A 22829-nucleotide genomic window follows, 5' to 3' on the forward strand; every position below is an offset into this window, starting at 1 on the left:
TTGCTTGTTATTTTGGCTTGACACTTTGCCTCCTCTCTTGCCCATGGAACAAAAAGAGTAAACAGCCCCTGTGTGGTATAGTGAGCAAAGTATCAAACTAGGACTGGAGAGAACCAGCTTGAAGTCCACACTCAGCCATGAAGCTCCCAGACTTTAGGCAGAGAGATTGTACTTGGCCCAACTTCCTGGATGAACATCATAATCCAAAGAACTAGTAGATAAATGCCAAATGAGGAATCTGATAATATATGCCATTGCACCAGTGTTTTGGGGACATTCTGCTGCGACTATCAATAGGCATTAAGTCATTTTTATTTTTTATTTTGTGTTGGGATTTTTGAAAGTTTCTTTAATACCTGATTTGTGTGTGATTCCAATTTCACAGAATTATAGGTTTCCTGGACACGTGGCCCAAGCTAGAAAACTGGTATTCTGAGCAGCAAAATATATTAATAAAGGTCAATGCAGAGACAGAGGAGGATCTTTTGTGTCAAAGGGTAAAAGAAATTTTAACAGAAGAAATTGTTAAAATCCAAAATAAAAGTAAGTAATGCTAATCCAGTGCTTATATGAATGTTTACAAATACAAATATTTACATATTTAAAGGGCTTTCAATGATCTGGCTGAATTTTTTCATGTAATGGGATAAAGAAATAGTCCACAGTGTGGCAATGAATACCCTTTCCTCATATCTTTACTTCCCCAGTCCTTTGGGCTATAACTAGCTGGGGGCGGAGAAGAAATTCAAATCAGTTTGCATTTAAAGGCAAGCCCACCTAATTTGCCATTTCTGAAACAAGATGTGAACTGAAACACAGCCATTTTTCTCTGAATTTTGCACCACAGTTCTCAATCCAAGCAGTATATACAAAAGTGCATATACTAGGATGGAGTGCACATAAAATAGATATATTACTGAAAATGAAACAAGGATGAATTTTGCTAGGGAAGATTGCTTTGCCAAAATTATTAAGCAAAATTGCATACAAAAATGTGTACATTAGAAGAAAATCACTGACAAAGTTTCATAAGGACTTTAAAAAAATCCAAATGGATGCAGAAATTTGGAGAATTTAATTTAAGATTAGAAGAATGAGAAGTTAAGAAGAACTGAAATTGAAAGATTCACCCATCCCTATAAACAGTTCATAATTTGATTCCAGCAAGGTGTACCAAGATGATTGATTGATTGATTGATTGATTAATTAATTAAAAAGTGTTAAATGCACAATACCCATACAGCAGGGAAAATCAACTGGCTCTTCACACAGCATTTCCCCATCACCAAAGGCATGAATAAACAAGGGTGCTTCTAAATGTTGGTGGAAGGATGTCAGTGCTGCAGACAAGCACAACTCCATCAAGAGGGAGTTCCATGAAGCCACCACAAAGAAGGCTGCGTCTGTTACCATTGCAAATGGAGCAATGCTCTCCCCCCCCCCCCCGGTATCTTAAAACTCAAGCCATCTGGTATTAGGGGAGGTGCTCTTGCAGGTAACTGCATCTCAGGCCATTCAGGGCTTTCAATATTAACCCCCAAAACTTGAATTGCCAGAGATCCCGCAATGTATTCAGATTCAGTGTGACGTGATCCCACTCTGTTGCCCTGCTTAATGAATGGCCGGCTACATTCCATCCCAGCTGCAGCTTCCAGACCATCTTCAAGGGCAGCCCTGGGGTGGAGTTCATTGCAGTAATCCAGCAGTGAGCAAATCCTTGAAGTTTATGCATTGTATCCATTGTCTGCCACATCCTGGGGGAGCAAAGGTGGCAGAGAGATAAAGATGTATGGGTTTGTTGCTGATTTGTATGTGTTTTGCTGCTGAAGGAAAAGAAGAGGAAAAGAGAGAAGCTGAAAGACTGCAAGCTCTAGAAGCTGCCAAGACTTTGCCACAAGAAGAGGTTCCAGCAGTCACGGTAGAAAAAGTGGAGGAACCCGCCCCTGCTTCCTCTCCAGAAGTGCTGGAGCCGTCACCTGCAGCACCTAAAGGTTGGTGGTGAATCATATAAACACACTGTAAATCAATCATGAATTCAGGAACCATAAAATGAGCTGAGAACTCTCTTTTTTTAAGTGACAAACTGCAACTTCTTTCTTTATAGAACTTGCACACATGCAAAAGAAATTCTGCTGGTCTAGCAGAAACCCTTTGGACTTTTCTGCAAATTCCTCAGCTATTTAGCCTACAGAATAACTTCTTTTCAGTTTGAATTTCACTCTAGGTGAAATCCAGGGGTGACATAGGAGTGTGGAAACCCTTTCTGAGGTATTTCACCCCTCGTTTTGAAACTATTTGGGACTGCCTCTCAAATTCTGCCTGCTGCTAAATTTGAAGCTCATCGGGGAGCTCCTTCCTAAGCAAAAGACTGTGAAGGATTTCATGGCTGATGAAAGCTTAGTGACCTCTACTTGAACTGATGTAATATTTTACCTGTACTGACCTTATAGAACATGTGACTGGTCTGTTAATATATTCTTGTATGTGCAACAAACAGGCTCTAAATGTCACAGATATAACAAGCACAGGTGCAAAATCTTAAGTCATACTTGGAGTAGAAATCATTGAATTTTCGGGAAAACCAAAAGAGATTCTGTAAGCCTAGCAACATTTGTTCTGCACGTGTTTTACATTGATTTCAGCAGGTTTACTCTCAGTATAAGTTAGTTGGGTATCACTTTCTATAATTAAGCTGAGCAAAAACAAACAGTTCACATGTAAGTAGCCATTGGACCAAATCCATGTGAATGACTTTCCCTGCTGTAGCCAAGTGTATGATATGCTTTAGTATGGACAATGTTTTTCGTGGCCTGTTATGGCTGACACTTTCCTGGTCTCTTACTGTAACTAAGAGGTTTGGAGTGAGCTGCCAAGACATTTCCTTCTCCCCAGCAACCTCTGCCTTTTCTTGTGCCTCTTCCCACTGGCTTCACCTCCCCACCCCACCCCCCTCCCCAACAGCCTTAATTAGGGGAATGGTGTGATTTTGTGGGAAATGCCTTCTCCATTATTAAGGGCGAAAGTTCTGCTGAGAACCTTTGGTTCAGCTCTAGGGCTACATATGCACCAGCCCTGACAAGATTACCTCTTAACTAGGGTTTGCAAATTAGCATCATGCTCTGCCAGTGTGGTGTAGTGGTTAAGAGCGGTAGTCTTGGAATCTGGTGAACCGGGTTCGCGTCTCCGCTCCTCCACATGCAGCTGCTGGGTGACCCTGGGCTAGTCACACTTCTTTGAAGTCTCGCAGCCTCACTCACCTCACAGAGTGTTTGTTGTGGGGGAGGAAGGGAAAGGAGAATGTTAGCCACTTTGAGACTCCTTAGGGTAGTAATAAAGTGGGATATCACATCCAAACTCTTCTTTTTCTTCTTTCAGACCCTGGTTATTGTTAACCCTTGTGAAAGTTGGAGCAGATGTAACCCATAGTTAAGGCATTGCGGGAATTTTCAGAGCAGATGATTGTGAGAGGCAAAGGTGTCCTTAATCTCATAGCCTGCTCCTGATCTCATAACCATGTTTAGAGATCTGGAGCACTAAATGTGTGCCAGAGCTGCGAATTGAAACAGCTGCATATGCACACACTTTCTCAAACACATCAAATTTCTGAAGTGGTGGTGGGGGAGGAGGAGAGATGGTCTTATGGAAGACTTGAAAAAGCCTTCTGAGCATGCACAAACATTTCATTTTCAAAAGGAACTTTGGGGAGTGGAGTTTCAAAATAAAGACCTGCAATTTCCTAAGTTACCAGTGCATGCTCTGAACATGCTCAGAAGTCTTCATTTCAGAGTGAGGAACTCCTTAGGACTGGAGGAAGTTGGAGACAACCTGTGGTCCTATGGAAAGGGCCATAACCCAGTGGTAGATCATCTCCTTTGTATGCAGAAGGTCCAAGATTGAATCCCTGACATCTGCAGCTAGGGTTGGGCATGTCCCCTGCCAGAACCCCTGGAGTCAATGTAGACAATATGAGCTGGATGGACCAGTTAGGAAGCTTCTTTTATTCCTATGTTCCTCCACATGCTGTTGGACTACAACTCCCACCATCCCTGGTCATTTACCATGTTGGCAGGGGCTGGTGGGAATTGAGAGTTCAATAGCAGCTAGGAAGCCACATGTTCCCCACCCATGGCTTGGGATTAACAGCCCTTGGGTTAACCTGGGGTGGGGGACTATAGCTTTCAATTCCTCTTGCTCAATGAGGAATAGGGGGAGGAGAGAAAAAAACACACTTCTTAAGAGTTCACATGTGCTGAAGTGGCTTAGAAGCAGCCTTCAACCTTAGCTGCAGTGGCTGCTTTCCCTCCGCCACCGCCACCCTCCTGCAGTTTGTAAAAGTGTGAAAAGCAGACTGGGGAGGGAAGCAGGCAGGTGAGAGAACCAGTGCTGAGCATCACAAGCAAAGGTGAAATTTGAAGTTGGTCTTGGCTCATAATGGCTAGCATCAAAAGCCAGAGCATGGGGGTTTCCACTTCCAAACAAACCCCTCTCCCATCCCTCTCCACCGCTGCGTAGAAGTGTGGTTCTGCACTGACATGGCTCAGTTGACATGTGCCAGAATTTTTGTCTGATACATATGGAATTTCCCTACAGAGTCCCCCCCAGGAGAGTCACCTAAGAAGGGTAAAAAAGGAAAGAAAGACAAAGGAGACAAAGGAAAAGAAGGTAAACCAGGTAAAGTATGGATTTATTTAATTTTTACAGCACTGTTTTGCTGACAGCTGCTTTCACTTTCACTTTCTCCTCTTCCTCCAAAAGCATTTTGGCAAGTTTTGATTAGGCAGGGGAAACATTTTGGTTGGCAAAGGGAAGAGGCAGACATTCTCCTGACCTTTCTCTGATATATACTATAGGGCACCTTGAATGATAAATAATATACTCATAAAATGTCCATCAATAAAAGGCATTCAGGGAAATCAACCAATGTTTGTTACTCACAACCTATTAAAGTATTCCTAGGTAAAATACTTTCCCAAATGTTAATGGTGCATTTATATTTAAGGTACTCCACGGGGGAAAGAGAAAGGGAAGGCCGCTCCAGCTTCAGCTGAAGAAGTATCGCCTCCCCCTCCTATAGAGCTACCTCGAATTAAACCAGGATCGGATGAATGGGTTTACGTTGATGAGCCACTTCCTCAAGTATGGCAGTCTAAAATCAGCATTGCATTATGGTGGTCTTCCTTCCTTCCTTCCCCACCCTCACCTTTGCCCTGATGTTTTGAATGGCTTCCAAAGCCATGGTAAACATAAAATGGGAAAGTTTTTTTTGTTGCAAAACTGGTTGACCAATTCTTGAGATAGGGAGAGTCATATGCACTGCAGCCTCCCCGTAGGTTGCTGTAGAAGGCAAGAAAAGTCTTAAAGTGAAGTTATTGGGTTGAATTTAATGTCATGCTACAGCGGATGTTCTGTCAGCGTAAACATTTCAGCTTGTCAGATGGAACGATTCCCCTTTCCTCCCCCTGTGTGCTTTTCTGCAGGTTCTCCTGGCTCCCCCTGGGCCAATTTGGGGGGTGGGGTGGAGAAAGCCCCATTGCACAAGATGAGGCTTGTTAGATGAATCCCATCCATGGTGGTTAAGGATTTGAGTTAGGAGGAGGAATTTTAAAAGTGCAGAATAAGCAAAAGGATTGCTATTCTTGTCATCCTGCCCAATTTCCAAGGCGTTTAGACATATATCTTCCACAACACCATTTGAGATAGTTTACTGAAAGACAGAAATTGGCTCAAGGCCAGCCATTGAGCTTGGAGATTTGAAATGAGGGCTTTCCCTTTCCATTCGTAACACTTTACCTATAGCATGACACTGGCTCTTGCCAAGAGGGTGGCTGTGTCAAGCATAGGGTCAGCAATGACATGGCAAGAAGGCATGGAAGTTGAGGTGAGAGAAGAAAAGAAAAAGGGGTAGAATGTGGTGCAATAACTTAACATACCCCCTTCCTAACAGCATTTTAGTTGGGCAGCCCATTGGTTGGCACATAAAACCAATGTCTTTTAAAACTTAACAGGAAGTGCCTGAATTTCTAGTTCCTTATTGGGAAACGGTGGAGAAAACCTATATGAATAACATCAAAGCCACACTTCGATGCCTCAGAGGTGAACAGCATGTCATCATTCATTATCTGTCACATGCTAGGTAAGCCAAGGGGATTTTAGGACTCAATGATATGCACTGTTCCTGCCACCATCTTTCGTTTATTGAACCTTTGGCTTCTTCTCATTTCGTTGTGCACAGAAATCATTTCAGGGAATTCTTAACACGCCCTGACCACAAGCAGGAGTTTGTGACTCAGTGGCAAGCTGATTATAACTCAGTGGCTGATGACCTGTGGGAAGATGATGAAACGAAAGAAGAGCTGCATCAAAGGGTTACTGTAAGTGGCATCTGAAAGTGTTGGATCACTTGCTGAGCTTTGTCAATCTGGATCTTGCCCTGGAGTAAACAAGAGTGCAGAGAAAATAGACTGTAATTCTCAAGCGCCTAACTCTTGAAGTCTTTAGTGTTTTATCGGATAGAGAATAGGCAAATCTGTCAATTTCGGTTTTGCTCAGTTTCTCACTTTTCCAATCTGAATTTCAATCGGACACATTTCTGCATCACTTTCTTTTTTTGAGGGTTGTAAAAACCAGTTTGCAAGCATTTTAGTGTGTATTTCTTCTAATGTATCCATTTTTGTATGCAATTTTGCCGAATACTGTAATGCATTGTATAGTATAATTATTATAATGCATTGTACATTATTTTTATTAATATATGCATTTTTATTTATACTCCCCCCACAATATACACATTTTTGGAGGCTTCTTTTTGCCTGGAAAACTGCATGTGAATATCAAAGGATAGCTGCATTTCGGTTCACATATTGCTTTAGATCCCTGGGAAAAGTGCCCTACAGTCAGAGGAGCACTGCAGCTCTCCAGTAGGAAGAGGAAATATTTGAGGCTCATCTCCTGACCTTGGTGTGATATACAGCACCGGTATCTGGTATGCCTGTGCACTAGGGTGGAGAACCTGTAGTGCTCCAGCAGTTGTTGGACTCCAGTTCCCGTCAGTCCCAGCCAGCATGGAGAATGGTCAGAGATAATGGGAGTTGTAGTCCAATATCTGGAGGGCCACAGGTTTCCCACTCTTGCTGTGCACCTTTTGCCTAAGACCTACAGAGTCTGCATGCATAGATGCAAAAGTTATTGTGGCACAAGAGCAAAGGCCATTTTCAGTATACTTTTAGAAATTTTACTTGGCTGTTTCATTTCCATCAGTGCATTTTTGCTGTTTGCAAGACAGGCATGAAATCGTCATGTCAGATGATTAGATGTTAGACGCATGAGATCTTACATTGCAATACTGAGGAAGTGTGAGACTTTAACTTGAAATTAAGTAGCAAGAGAACCGGGACTAGAAATCCAGCCCTAGCACATGACATACCCAAAGCTTATCTCCAAAGGCACATAGCTAATGTGGCTGCTGACCACAACACCTGTTTAAGTTACTGGGAAGAGAAATTTATGGTATCCTCTTCTCTGACAGCTCAGTGACTCAGGCAATAGAGCAATGGAAAAGTGAATGGCCTAAAATGAGTAGAACCTGAAGCTTGTTTGGTTCAGGGGGATATTTTTGCTTATTGTGGTAGAAGGCACCTGCTTTTTCTTAAGAAAAAAAATTCTCAGCCCTTATTCATAAACCACTGAGATGAAAGCCATTAAGATAAAAGTCACATCCTTCAATATCTCAATGGGAAACTAAGTTATACAAATGTGCAGTGATGTGAAAATTTACAGGCTACATGTTTATGAAAGAGGAGAGACAACAGTATAATAATCTTATTCCAAACTGGCATAGCTTCATTATTTACTGAGAAAGTTCCTGTTTTAAGACACGTTTTCAGTGCATCGCAACAAACTGCCATAGTAATGTCACTATTTATGGAAAGCGTTGGAAGCTTTTGGCTCTCCAGATGTTGCTAAACTACAACTCCCACCACCCCTGATCATTGGCCATGCTTGCTGGGGCTGATGGGAGTTGTAGTTCAGCAGCATCTGGAAGGCCAAAGACTCCCCATGACAACACCTGGAGGGCACCCTATTGGCTCACCCTGGTGTGGGGCCTCATTTAGAGACTGATGTGTGAACTGGAACGAAATATCAAAAATGCACTTTAACTGTCATTTTTATTTCTGTTGTGTTTTGGCAAAGCATTTTTGATGTTTTGGTACTTTTCATTTTTCATCTTTTCAGGACCTAAGAGATCGTCTGTGGGATATCTGTGAAAACAGGAGGGATGAAGCTGAGCAAGAGCGTAGTGATATCATGAACGATGGCTGGCTGCCAGACCGATTGGCACTTCTGATGAACCACATCTTTTCACTTATGCAGGTCTAGCAATATTATGTTGTTGGTGTATTTTTTAATAGTCTGAATGGTGGGGGGGGGGCTGACTTTTACACTGATGTGTGTTTTGAGCCCTTGACTGAAGCTATAACCTAACTAGGCCATTAGTGAAACATATTTAGCTACTCTATGGCTATGAGCAGCATCCTCCACTGTGCAAATTGAAGAGTTAAGGCCTGGTAAGCTGCTCGTTGCTTGTATTCTCATTGTGCTGCTGGATCCAGATGTAGCTGCACACATAGGGATGTAAGAAGGCATCTTCTCCCATTGGTATTTGGCAGGCAGTTTGTTGCAGCATCGTTTCCATTCATCTGCAGTTTGTCTTCCTCCAAAACCTATGTTATTTGTCTCACTGTCCACTGTAGCAAAACATTACTACCTTATTCCACCCCATTCATTTCAGTGCAAAAGTGGGGGAAATGCAATTAGTTAGGTATTGTTTGGGGACTGAAAGCAACAACAACTGCAAATACCAATTGCATTCATTGGACTGGTTTCCTTTCCTGGTATGGAAAGCAAACACCAGCAATTTCCGATCCCGTTTCTGCTTTCATCAGAATTCCCCAGCATTTGTATTCATGCATCAGTGTTTATGCAGCTTGAGATTGGTTTGTTTATTTCACAAAATTTGTGTTGCACTTAGCTTATAAGTCTCCAAGCAGTTTACCCCCCCCCCAAAAAAAAGTTGGGAAATGAAATTCAGATCGTCATTGCTGTACAGATCAGCATGCATGCCAGAATTCATACTATGTAGTGCCAGGCCAAACTGGTTGCTGGTTCTTAGCTTTTGGCTCAGTTCTTTCTCATTTTGCTTCTGCCTTCCTTTGCTCTGCCCTTGTCTTGCTTTTGCTTCATTTTGTCTAGCCTTGCCTTGATCCCAGGACTTGACCCTCTGGCTTGGCAGTAGACGGGTCTGACATTGAGCTAAAGTGCACGAGGCCTAAACCTTTGACCTGGTGTGCTTTTCTTCACAATTGGGTAGCAACACTCATGTTGATTGGTTTGGGGTCGTCCCCCCCCCCCGACACACACACCTTTGAGACTGTGGCTTTGTTAATTTTCCCATGAAAACACAGCACCGTTTTTGCTTTTCAGTTATATATTTAGAGGCTTCTGTTCTAATAATAAATCAAAAGTATGACAGGTGCATTATGCTTCTTGCCTGCACTTTGAAGGAATAGATGCTCTGAACTTGCCAAAATCCGCCTGGCACAACTGCTCATTCTGCAGTTAAGTATATTTATAGACTGAAAGTAAGGAGTTTGCATAAATGTGATGTAGGGCCAAAGCAGACCTTACAGAGCCACCATTCACATGTGAGACCCATTTGCATAAAAAGCAGGAAAAAGAACATATTGGGAAAGGGAGCTGAACCTGCTCACTGTGCTTTATCTCAACGGCTCTACGTCCTCCTCCATTTCCAGCTGTGATAGCAGAAATAAGCAAGGCAGGGAGAAAAAGTGGAGCAACAGGGAACATAAAACATAGGAGGAAGAAGGGTTCAGCACCTCCCATTTGCTCTGCTTTTACAAGCAGATCCACCTCCTGCTTTATATGTGAATGGGACAGACACATATGTGAATGTGAAGATCATAGCTCAGTGGAAGAGCATCTGCTTTGCATGCAGAAGGTCCTAAGTTCAATCCCCAGCATCTCCAGTTAAGACTGGGAGAGAACTGTGCCTGAATTCCTGGAAAGCCGCTGGCAGTCAGTGTGGACAATACTGAGTTAGATGGACCAATGGACAACTCAGCATAAGGCAGCTTCCCATATTCCTCTGTGTGAATGGGCCAGCATAGCACATCATTTGGCCCTCTTTTTTTCTGAGCAGAAGAGTGACTTCTAGGGCCATTGTAGTTATCCTTTGCTACCTGTCCCTTAACCTGAGCTAAGAGAATGGGAGCAGGGCAACGGATTGCACATGCTCTCCCCTTTCGCATTCAGATTTGCCTCCCCACCCTCTGCTAAGTTCCAACTATGGCTAGTCATTAGGTTTTCCCCATGCCAACCTTGATTAGCAGTAACCCTGGTTAAAGTCAGTACACAACAAGGCATGTTTTAGATTGATGGTGGGGAGAATTAACATGGAAGATGAGAAGCAAAGGGATAGGGATAGGAGAGTACAGTCTTTTGGAGAAGCCCTCAATCACAGTTTCCAAAAGGTCCTCAAGTTTCTGGGGGAAGGAATGCAACAGGTACAACTGTATAGTTCTGGTATGGGTAACATAGCAAAGGACTTTCTTGGTTGTTGTTAAAGAAAACATTAGGATTCTTTGGCTCAAGCTAGAGAAGGAAAAACAATATTCCCATATCTCTTCCTCAGCTTTGCCCCATAAAATCCAGTTTTGAAAAACACATAATGGGGTATCATTGCATCACATAACACTTTGATGTTACAAGTGAAAGGGTGGAAATATGTGGCTGCTGCACAATCATGGTTTGTCCTCAGTTGTGTCTTTAGTATGCTTGGTCCTAAAATTATTTAAATATTGAGTCCATTCTTTGAATCTATTCCCCCCATTTTGATGTTTTAAGAACTGCTTTGTGAATTATCCATGGAGATAAGGTGTCAGGAAATACTTGAATAATTTCTTCTGTTTTCTTTGTATATCATGAAGAATGAACTGGACCGTTTCCAGGATACCAAGAGGCTTTTGCATGACTATTACAGAGGAATGGAAGGCAAAATCCCAACGGAGACCAGCAATGAGTTTACCAGAATACCTTTGATAGATCTAACTGACAAAGAACAACCCATGGAAGAGGGCAAGACTAGAATGTATATTTAAAATTGTGGTATTGTAATAATCGCTGAAAGTGGGGGGGGGGAGGAGAGAGGGAGGGAGAATATAACTGATTAGGGAATAGAGTAAGCTATGTGCATGAATGGGGAAGTGTAAATAGCTCAGTAGTCAACCCCACACCCCGCATTCAAAAAATTCCAGGTTTAATCTCTGGCATTTCCAGTTGCAAAAGGGGATCTCAGATAGCAGATATTGGTAAATACTTCTGGTCAAGACCTTGGAGAGCTGTTGCTGCTGGTCAGAGCAAGCAACACTGGGCTAGATGGACCATTGGTCTGATCTTGTATAAAGTGGCTTCTTATGTTCCAATAGTACACCTGTGAGAAGAATTAAAGGTTACAGCTTTAGGTATTGTGGCTGTAGTGAAGTAAATAGTTACACTCTTTGTGTAATCAACATAACTGTGAATTCATAAGAATTAAAAGTCTGAAGAGAGGGCAGGCGCATGCATCCTATACTTACCCTCTCCACCTATCATGAATATATGCACACTGCACACTCGTGCACAATGCAGTGATGTGTGTGCACATTCACAAACACACAAAATACCTATGCTTTGTTCCTGGACACTCACCGGGTTGCTAAAGTGCAAATTCAAACCTGGATTAGATCACCAAATGAACAAAGGTACTTGTGCACATGCATGCATAAAGACAGAATACCAAGCAGACAGCTTTTCCCTAAGCTCAGATCTCTGTTCTTGCAAGCTAAAGGTCTCTCTCTTGCTTCCTTCTCTTTTCCCCAGTGACATGAGTTCCCTGGAAGGAGGGATTGATTGTTATGCCACTCTGGGAACTGTAGCTTTGTGAGGGCCATAGGGAGTCTCCTAATACCTCTCAGCACCCTTACAGTTTCCAGGATTCTTTGGGGGAAGCCATGACTGTTTAACGTGGTATAAAACTTCTTTAAATGTATGGTGCAGGTTTTACAAGTGCCATCAGGGAGTGAGAGTAAGATTTGGGTTCCTTCCCACCTCACCTCCAACAATACAGGTACGATGTTGAGTGTAAACTATACATAGATGAGTATGAGTCACTAGCCATCCGCTTTTTAAAAAGAAGAAGAAAGGGATAGATAATTTGGCAGGGACTTCACCCATCTATGTGCTTAATGTCCTACACGCAATGGGAGAATGTTGAAACTTGAGGCTTATCCCATGCACCATTTCTATGCAGAACGTAAACAAGAGGCCTGCATGGGAAACCAGCTTGTAATTTTTTGTATGAGACCTTTATAATGAACAGAAATATTCTCTTACAGAGCAAATATACAAATTTAAGTTTTGAGAAATGCAAAAGTAAATCTGTTTCCCCCCCTCTCTGTTTCTGTTTTAAGAATTCCTCTGAGTGTTCACAGAGCTGCTTCTCCAGAACCAAAGGACAGGATGAAAGCAATTCCAGTCAGGATCAAGGAAGATATGTTTTCTGAAAGTATAATCTTTAATTTTGCCCCAGAAGAAAAACAGATTACAGAGATGTGGCACAATATTGTAGCCACAATATCCAACATGGTAAGAAAAGCCGCAAGTATTAAAAGAGTTCAAACAGAGATCTGGATACAGCCAATAAGAATGTAAGAAGAGCTTGCTGGATCAGGCCAGTGACCCCTCCATAGTCTAGCATCCTGTTTGCATAGTGGCCAGCCAGGTGCCTGTAGGAAACCCGCACTCAGGAAATTGCGTGGCAATGTCCCGTCCTCCCCATGAAAAATAAATGACACGTGACACAATATATAAGGTTAATGGGCAGAAAAGGCCACAACTTTATTGGTTACAGATGTTGAGCGGTATTGGCTTAGGCATTGGATCTAACCAACTATATCTGACCCCAGCCCATGTGCTGGGAGTCGGGGAAGGGTTAACCACCAGTAAAGGGAGTCCTGTGATGCACATCAACTAGGAACTCCCCCTGGGGTCACCGATAGGGGCGTGCCTTAGGCCCTAACCTCCCTAGGCTTCGGACAGGGCCACGCCCCCGGAAACCTTTAATCGAATACCCTTCAAATTGCGGGGCAGGTGATGGCGCAACCTCCCCTCCTCACTTCTATAGAAATATTCCAATGCCTAACCGCCACTCGAGCCTAAAGGGCCCGTCACCAATACCCTCACACCTGCAACCAATACCTAATACCATTAATTATATCAGCCAACCAAATATCATTTCCTGCATTTGAAAGATGCATGCCATCATCACGGTAAAGGGACGCCTCGCTGTACTTTATGGCAGGGTGTTGGATAACCCCTTCAGCGTTATCACCCTGTGTACCACGGAACAGTCCAATAGCTTCCTTGCTTTGCTTATAGCGCTAGGGCAGCGGCCGTCTCGCCACACACGCCTCTCAAGTAGTGATGACCATAAAAGAGTCAGGTTTGTTTGGTCGGCCTGGCAAGTGATGCAGCCGGGATTCCTCCTATTGCACAGGGGCTGGGCACCCAGCTCCTGTGCACGTGGCAAGGACATGACTGCCTGTAATTCCACCTCCTCTTAAGGGCAGAAGTGGCTTTCTGCAATTTCCAACATTGGGCATCCTGCCTCCGACCATGGAGGCAATTTGGAAGCATCCTGATAAATGTTTTGCTGACTCCAGTGCAAGATTACTGCAGTGTTCTCTGTTTAAGGATTCCCCTGAAGACAGAAACTCTGATTTCTGCAAATTTTCACAGTTTTAATTGGGCATTCTCATCTATTATATAAATGTGCTGGCACTCCAGATGATCCCTTCAATATCTCAAAAAGGCATCTCTATAAAGAATTTGGTGATAAAAAAAAAATTCTTTGAAATTTGATCAGTTACTTACATGATAAAACAATATGAAAGTCAGATTCATCACTCAACAGCTGTAGTTGTCCCCACCACCACCTAAATCATACATAAACGATTTTCGACTTGGCTGCAGAGATCCCATGAGTGGAATGCTGCTGAGAGGATACTCTCGCTGGCAGAAGGGGAAGGGGAAGCAATTTTCATCTATTCCCCTTGAAGCCCCATGTGCCTCTCTGAACATCTGCAGTAGGTTGCTGAGCCTTTCAGAGCAGCACAAGTAGAAACAGCAAAAACTAGTCTTCTCTCCCCACTCTCTCCATCAGCAGGAGTGCCCCCACTGGACTGAAGACACTTCCATTCATGGAAGAGCAAGTCTGCATCCATGCCCTGTACTGTATGTTTCTCTGTATCTTATTTAGGTAAGGGATAGCCAGTGTGGTGTTCTCCAAATATTTATGAGGGGAGACTCCAGCTCCCATCAGCCTCAGCCAACACTGCCAAAGGGCAGAGATGATGGGAGTTGGGTTCCAGCAAAATTTGGAAGCCTGCAGATCATCCATAATCTAGATAATGTGCATTTGTGATGGATGGTCTGTCTTATTTATTTTATTTATTTATTAGGTTCATAAACCACCCTTCATCAAAATATCTCAGGGTGATTCACAAGACAAAAATACAAGATGAAAACACAAACGTGTAGTTAAAACAAAAACAACAAAACAATAGCCCCCTCTCCCACAAACACATTTAAAAGGCTGTAGAATATTAATCAGCCAACGACCTGATTGAAGAGGAACGTTTTTGCCTAGCACTTAAATATATATAATGAAGGCGCCAGACGAACGTCCCTGAGGAGAGCATTACACAATGGAGAGCCACTGCAGAAAAGGCCCCATTCTCATGTTGCCACCCTCCAAACCTCACATGGAGGAAGCACATTATGAAGGACCTCAGATTATGAACACAGAGTTTGAGTTGGTTTATATGGGGAGAGGCAGTTCTTATATAAGCCCTATGGGTCTCATCCAAAGAGTCCCTTACATGAGCAGAAGGCTCTTTTCTTACTTCAAGGGAGTGTCTCCAGTATCTGCCCATTCATTCTGTGGTTGAAGGCCCCATGCTACAGCCTGTGCCTTTCCAGAATGTTGTAAGAGCAGAAGAAGAGTATGGGAGCAGTTATATTAGATCCCCACCAACCACCTGGAGCAACGTGGGGACTGAAAGGAGAAAGTTCAGAAGTCACCGCATGATCTCTGGATCCCAACCGATAGAGAAGTAATAGTTTATCATGTTAAGTGGTCTGTTTCATAATGACATGCTGGTTATTGACAACCATGAAACAATGATTGTTTTGTTCAAAATGCTCCAGCTGCTTTTTTACTTAAGTGTGACCCTTTAAAATTAAGGTTACGGCTGAAATACAAGCAAAAGAGGCGGAGGAAGAAAAAGAACGGCTTCAGCAAGAAATGAAAGAAAAAGAGCGCCAAAAATCTTCCCAAGCAGAAAAGAAGGGGAAAGAAGGGAAAGGGAAAAAGGGGAAAGGAGGAAAGGATGCCAAAGGTGGAAAGGATGCCAAAGGTGGAAAGGATGCCAAAGGTGGGAAAGATGCCAAAGGAAAGGAAGGCAAAGATGCCAAAGGCAAAAAAGGAAAAAAGAAAGGTAAAAGAGAGGGAGGGTTCTGGATTAATGCAATTGTGTTTGATCAGTTTCTTAAAAAAAACAAAAAAACTTTGCATGCCCAGCAAAACAGAAAAGGGGGGTTAAGGAATAACCCTTACTGGAGCCTGTACACATGTTGGTCCCACTTTTCAGGAGTTAGTTCAGGGACAGGGAACCTGTGGCTGCTCACTTGTTGCTGGACTACAACTCCCACAATCTCAGGGGCATAGAAAAGGGGGTGCAGTCCACCCTGGGTGTCATTCTTGGGGGGGGGGGTGACAATGACACACCGCAGGGGGTGGCCTCTGTGGGCAGCTTGCCGCGATGCCCCCCTGGTCAGATCGCTGCGGTGCCCCCATGCATGGATCGCCACAGCGCCCCCATGCACATATTGCTGCACCGCCCTGTGTGCGGATCACCACAGCACCCCCGTGGTGGCTAGCTACGCCCCTGCACAATCCCCAACCATTTGCCATGCTGACAGGGGCATATGGGAGTTGGAGTCCAACAACTAAAGCAGTCAGGTTCTGGTCTAGAAATGACATCTAAAATTAAGGTAATCTACAAGCTCTATTGGGATACAGTATACGTAGGAGATGTGTTGCTTAATGCATGGTTTTATTATGGCTGTCAATTTCCCCTGTGTATTATTAATGATTGGTTGCAAGCTCACCGTGGCTGAAAAACAGCATACAAATGTAATAAACAGTAACTTCTGGAGGGTTGTAGGTTCCCCACTCCTAAATTAGACTGTACCCAAAGGTATTTTCTGGTCTGTTGTCAGAAAGAAGTCTTACAGTTCAAATAGCAAAGCCAAAAAGGCAGCATTTGACACTTGATGTTATAGATGAATGCGGTTTGGTATTTTGGCATTTTGTGTCTTGTCACGTTACACTTTTGTGGTGTACAGAGTCAAACCATTTGTCCATCTAGCTCTTTAGGATGTCAGACAGGGCCTACCTGGAGATGCCAGGGATTTAACCTTTGGCATGGAAACCATTGAGCTATGCTGCTTCCCAAATGGGCATCCATGCCATCTGACCCAAGCAGCAGCAGTAAGGGCAGCAGAAACACCTGGGGAATCAGGGAGAGAGGTTTGCCAGCGACCATTGCAAGGAAGAAGGAAAACCCAGGACCATGGTGGTTGGACATCAGCCCAGGGGAGGAAGGTCTGCATTAATGAAAAGGTCATAAGCCCAGCGCTCTATTTCAGAGATGGGTGTTATTCCCCTTATGACCACTGCTGCAGATCTAGAGAGGCAGCAGCGCCACCGCAAGGGAGCTGATGTCCCCTGTTGAGTAGTGGGAAAGAGGGATGAAGACACAGCTCTTAAAACAACCAGCTATTTATTTCAGCTCTGAGTCCTGAACAGAACAACAGCTTAGCTGCCTGGCTTATATAGTACTCAGTAACTTTCAACAGTAACAAACTCCCTCTAGCTCCCCAATCCGTGAACGGCACTCTCAATCCTTCATTTTCATGTTGGGGACTTGAGTGAGAACTGCAGCCATGGTGGGCAAAGTGAGAACTGCAGCCATGGTGGCCAGAATGAGTCCTGCCGTTAAACTTAATAGGCCTATATAACATCCCCCCTCCCAAGTGGTGCCAAAAGCCACTGATCCTGAGAGTTCTGAGGCCTGGGATCCATTGATTCCATCTGCCCAGAATAGCCAGACCAGCAGGTAGACTGGAAGAGGACTCTGAAAAGTATATGAAATCCCACAGTACCTCCCTTTTATTGCCTTAGCCCTTTTGAAGAGACACAGCTGCTGGATATTGGATCAGGTTTGTTTGATGCCAACAACACCTGATGTTCTGAAGAGAGGCAGATTCAAAAATAAGGCAACGTCACCTTCCTTGATATCTGATTTGTTGGGTTGTATTCAATCAAGTTTTAGTCGGGACAGACCTGTTGGAATTAATGGACCTCAATCATGTTCACTAATTTCAATGCATCTACTCTGAGTAAAACGTACTTGAATGCCACTCACTGTTGTTATGGCATACTTTGAGAACTGTCATGGTTGGATAGCAGTTATACTATTGTAAAATGAAGAAATAAGGTTTGTTCTTGGAATATCCAAATCAGTAGGTTTTTATTTTATTTCTTTATTAGATTTCTTTCCCACCTTTCACCCAAGGAGCTCAATGTGGTGGTATGCATGGTTCCCCCTCCTCCCCATTTTATCCTCACGACAACCCTTTGAGGTAGGCTGGGCTAAAAGGTAGTGACTGGCCCAAGGTCACCCAGTCAGTTTCACGACTGAGTGGGTATATGAACCCTGGTTTCCCAGACCCTAGTCCAACATTCTTAATTGCTACACCACATTGTCTTCTAGAAACCAGGACCACAAATATTCCCAGAGAAGGCTTTCCCCAAGTTTATACACCCTTCTCATTCACAACCTGTCAGACCTCTTATTCCCCTTTGGCAATTAATTGCTGAGATCTATTTCCTAGTATAACAATTACTCTTATCTATGCCCTAGTATAACCACAGTTCAGCTGTCCTTGCTGTTAGAATCGTAGAATTGTTGAGTTGGAAGGGATTCCAAGGGTCATCTAGTCCAACCCCCTGCAATGCTGGAATCTTTTGTCCAACGTGGGGCTTGAATCCATGACCCTGAGATCAGCATGCCCACCTCTTATTTCTGTGGATATTTCTGCCTTGCTCAGAAGTGGCCTTACATGTATCCAAAGCCAGACAGAATTTTTTGCAAGGTCAGGGTTGCAGTAAAAAAAACAAGATTTTCTTAATTGGTTGCCATGAATTGGTCAGCCATGAAGCTCACTGGGTGACCTTGGGCCATTTACCATATTTCCTCCTAACCTACCTTTACCAGGGGACAACCAGATATCCGGTCTGCACTCAGGTATGTCCTACATGTGAGTAATTCATGCATTAAGTTTAGGAAGCACCTGATGTAACTGTCCTGAAATGCTTTCCAAGCATTGTTTGTTTATTAAATTTATAGCTTGAGTTTTGTCCAAAGAGCTCAAGAAGGCATGCATCGTTACCTCTCACCCTTCCTTTTATCTTCACAATTTGAGAGTGGGAGCTTGAGAAAGACCCTGGGCCACCCAGGAAGCCTCGTGGTTGGATGGGCATTTGAACCCAGGTCTCCCCAGTCCCAGTCTGATGCTGCAATTGCTATGCCACACTACATAATGATCAAGTGAAGCTGTCTCTTGTTGCCTCTATTTTCAGATTCTGTTTCTGAAATGTTGACAAGTTCAGTTTTACCAACATTTTGAGTTGCATTCATTTTGTGAAATGGCCAATTAGTCCAGCAGTAGTCTAAGCATTAAGCATACAGAAATTTGCAGGTTCTTTTATGTGTAAAAATGCGTACTTCTCCTTGCAGGCACTCATTCTCCACCGGAGCCAACGCCAACGCCAATTCCTTTATCCCCGGAGGAACTGAAGAAGCTAGAACTGAGGCTTAAAATGAAGCAGGAATATTTTGCTGCGCTGGAACATGAAGGTATGCATTAAATTTCAATCAGGTAAATTCAGAAACAGCTCCACATTTGCAATTTAGGGAATGCTTAAGCTGGAAAATAGTGAGAAAGAAAGGCCACAGATTGCTTTAAATATTCAAAATGCTGCAGCAGTATTTGCTCAAACGTGTTGTGGGCATTATGCTTAACCTTTTTTTTATCACTAACCCTTATTTACTGCCAAAAGCTTGGATAAGAACTGAAACCTAGTGAAACCATGTTGTAGGTTGCTAAACTAGGCCTCGCCCCAGGAAGCTGTATATAATATGACATCGGAGAAACTTGCTTGTTATTGCCTTGTTACCGGAGAAAAGCCACCATAACCATGGTTTGCTTATCGCAGCTGAAATATTTAAGCTTTGATAATGAAATCCATGCTTTGCAAAACCATTTGAACCCATGGTTTTACATCACACTTGCAACGTTTAGGTATTACGATATAATGCTAACTAACAACGGTTAAGGGAAACTAATTTTGGCGGTAGCTGCAAGGCAGCCAACTAGTAGAAGTGAGTGGCCACAAATATATTTATCCAATTACAATATTAAGACAATTTTAACCCACCATTCACTGGATGACCTAATGGTGGAATTATTTAAAGCAGCAGCAAGCCAACAAAATGAGAAGTAAAGTATATAGAATACTGTATATACTTGAGTATAAGTCTAGTTTTTCAGCACATTTTTTGTGCTGAAAAAGCTGCCCTCGGCTTATACTCGAGTGAGGCGGGCGGTGGGGGTGGCGAGAAAGAAGCCCTTTCTCTCTGCTCGTGCTGCCACCCGCTCTCCCCAGTCAACCATTCCTTAAGAAGTGTACAAGAACGGCGGTTCTTTACTCTCCCCAGGCAACTTGTTTCATTCCTGAACTGCTCGCGTAAATGCAAACTTGGCAAAGGAGGAAGAGGAAGGAGCAGCCCAAAGGGCTGCTTTCGGGCTGCTTGTTCCACCTCCTCCTCCACAGCGGCAAAGGTGAACCAGCTTATACTCGAGTCAATAAGCTTTCCCAGGTTTTTGTAGGAAAATTAGGTGCCTCGGTTTATATTCAGGTCGGCTTATGCTCGGGTATATACGGTAAAACAAACAAACTATTCCAACATAAAGCCACAACGGTAAAGCAATGAAACTAGCATCCTGTGCAAGCCCAGGCAAACACATTTTAATCTGGCGCCAGAATGTCAGCCATATTGGTGCCTATCAAACTTCTGGGGAGAGACCATTACACAATTAAGGAGCAATTTAGTGACTTTAAAAGCAGATTAGTGGGGGGGGGGGGCTGCTGGCCATGGAGTAAGCAGCAGAAACTGAGAGCTCCCGGATAAAATATTTTAAAAGATGGATTCCTCACTTTTTATTTATTTATTTATTTATTTATTTATTTATTTATACTTTGTTCAAAATAAAAAAATAAAATAGTAATGCAGATTAGACAAATTCCTAGATGCTAAGGCTATCCATAGCTGCTTGTCACTAATGATGGATATATACTATCTCCAGGATCCGAATCATTGTGCCCCAGAATACTGGGGAACAACTGTGGGAGAAGGCTTTTGTGTCCATGTCTTGCTTGAGGCTCACTATAGGCATCTGGTTGGCTGCAGGAACAGATTAGCTTTCGGTCTCAACCAGCAAGTCTCTTCTGTTCTTCACAGGCTCTTACTTGGAGCAGCCCAGCTTTTGTCGACCCATCAGATCAGACTGCCAGTTTCCCAAATAATGCCTAACCCTAATGCTTGATTGCCAGACCTGTAAAACAGTGTTTGTGTTCTTACTTGTCCTTAAACAATTTTTTAAAACAGCGGAGGCTGCGAAATCTCGGCTTGAGCTGTTGAAAGCCAAAGCACTCGCCTTCACTGAAGATCTGCAAACGAAAGCAGAAGTAACATACAGGAATATGGAAAAATGGCTTGGGGAGAGATTCTTGGTTGAAATGGCAAGGTAACTGTTAATTTTGATGAAAGCATTAGAAGAATGGAATCATTAAACTGTAGAGTTGGAAGGGACCCCAAGGTTTCCTCTAGGAGGAAAGAGGAATTTTGCGCAAGCCTCTACAGGAGCGGGTGAGGTGGCGTTCAGGTTGGAGTTGCACAGAGGCACATTCAAGGCCAATCTGGTGCCCTTGCCTGGCATCTGCCACCACCTCGCTGCTCCCCCTTCTCTCCATAAGCAACATTTCTGTGGAGAAGCTATTGCTGTGGCTCTGTGTCACACCAAACAAGCTGCTCCTGGTTAAGCTTTTTAACCCCTCTGCCACTGTTTCTTAAATGTGTATCTTTACAGCGTTGACAAATTAATTGAGGTTGCCCGCCAACACATCGAAACCTCTACCAAGATCCAGTATGAATTAGTTCTAGAAGGGACAGAGTTTTACATTAACGGTGATGTCAAAGTCTTTCCAGATCCTCTTCCTCCACCTCGCCCTCCATCGGTAGAAATGCCTCCAAATGGTACTTTAACTATTTCGCAGCTTAGCACGCTTCATAAGCAGTTTCTGCAGGTGGCACCTAAAGGTAAGAAATTACCTCCTACATATGGTTGTTTTAAAAAAGTTATTTATTTATTATTTGTTTCCCAAAAGTATTTGTATCCTGTTCTTCACACACACACACACACACACACACACACACCAAGGCTTACACACGAAGTGGCTTACAGCGATCAATAACAAGATGATCTCTGGCATTAAATACTGACTCGGGATTTAAAACTACTAACAGTTTTATATCCCTGCTAGCAGTAATTTTGGAACTTCTTACAATGGCATGTTCCAGTATATGGAAATGCTTCTTTCAATTACAGTGGTACCTCAGTTTACAAACTTAATCCATTCTGGAAGTCCGTTCTTCAACCAAAACTGTTATTAAACCGAGGTGCGCTTTCCCTAATGAGGCCTCCCGCCGCCAGTGCCCTTCCACCGTTTGGATTCCATTCTTAGACTGAGGTAAAGTTCTCAAACCAAGACACTATTTCTGGTTTTGCAGAGTTTGTAAACCAAATGTTCTTAAACCGGACTGTTCTTAAACCGAGGTACCACTGTATAACTAAGAGCAGCGTCAAAACACTCATGAGCCATGTAGGTTACCTCACACATTAACAGTCCTGTCCTATACATCAGGCTTCCTCAAACTTGCCCTCCAGATGTTTTGAGACTACAATTCCCTGGCCACTGGTCCTGCTAGCTAGGGATCATGGGAGTTGTAGGCCAAAAACATCTGGAGGGCCGAGTTTGAGGAAGCCTGCTATACATCATGGGTCACTGATGTGGGGCTTTCCCTGGTGCCTACAATGTCCCGTCCTCTGCCTATCCTCCTTCTTAAATTACTCTGGAAAGATGCCTTCCTTAGCCAAGATAAGACTTTTTGCAGTCTATTTGTGACACTGGGAGTGATAGGGGCAGCAATATTACAGTTGAGGAGGGGAGAGTTGTGGCATGCATGTTGCACCCACATCAGTTTATCCACTTTGCAAATGTGCCCACAGGACCAAGAAGTTTGGCAACCCCTGCTGTACATGTTTACTTGGGAGTAAGCCCTACTTTGCTTCTTTAGTGCTTGCTCCCAGGAAAGGTTGAGTAGGATTCCAAGCTACATTTAGAACATTAAATACTTTTTTAAAAGGTTGTTAATTGAGCATTCTTCCTGATTTGATTTGCACAGTGTTTGCTGGGAGGTTAGGCGACATCAGCCTGGAAGCAGGCTGTAAAATGTGTTTTTTTCTGA

At 43.3% G+C, this 22829-nt stretch overlaps 1 protein-coding gene across 1 annotated transcript in view; it reads left to right on the top strand.

The window, feature by feature from the left end:
- SPEF2 (sperm flagellar 2) overlaps window positions 1–22829 on the top strand; it is an 89871-nt gene that overhangs the window by 38862 nt on the left and 28180 nt on the right. The window contains exons 18-30 of the mRNA XM_033164731.1: window positions 386–543; window positions 1830–1991; window positions 4591–4671; window positions 5000–5136; window positions 6006–6133; window positions 6233–6371; window positions 8233–8370; window positions 11004–11164; window positions 12525–12699; window positions 15359–15611; window positions 18978–19097; window positions 20910–21048; window positions 21391–21620. Coding sequence (XP_033020622.1) covers window positions 386–543; window positions 1830–1991; window positions 4591–4671; window positions 5000–5136; window positions 6006–6133; window positions 6233–6371; window positions 8233–8370; window positions 11004–11164; window positions 12525–12699; window positions 15359–15611; window positions 18978–19097; window positions 20910–21048; window positions 21391–21620 — 2021 coding nt within the window. The remainder of the gene's footprint in view (window positions 1–385; window positions 544–1829; window positions 1992–4590; window positions 4672–4999; window positions 5137–6005; window positions 6134–6232; window positions 6372–8232; window positions 8371–11003; window positions 11165–12524; window positions 12700–15358; window positions 15612–18977; window positions 19098–20909; window positions 21049–21390; window positions 21621–22829) is intronic.

Source organism: Lacerta agilis, chromosome 11, assembly GCF_009819535.1.
Source record: "Lacerta agilis isolate rLacAgi1 chromosome 11, rLacAgi1.pri, whole genome shotgun sequence".
Classification (NCBI taxonomy): domain Eukaryota; kingdom Metazoa; phylum Chordata; class Lepidosauria; order Squamata; family Lacertidae; genus Lacerta; species Lacerta agilis.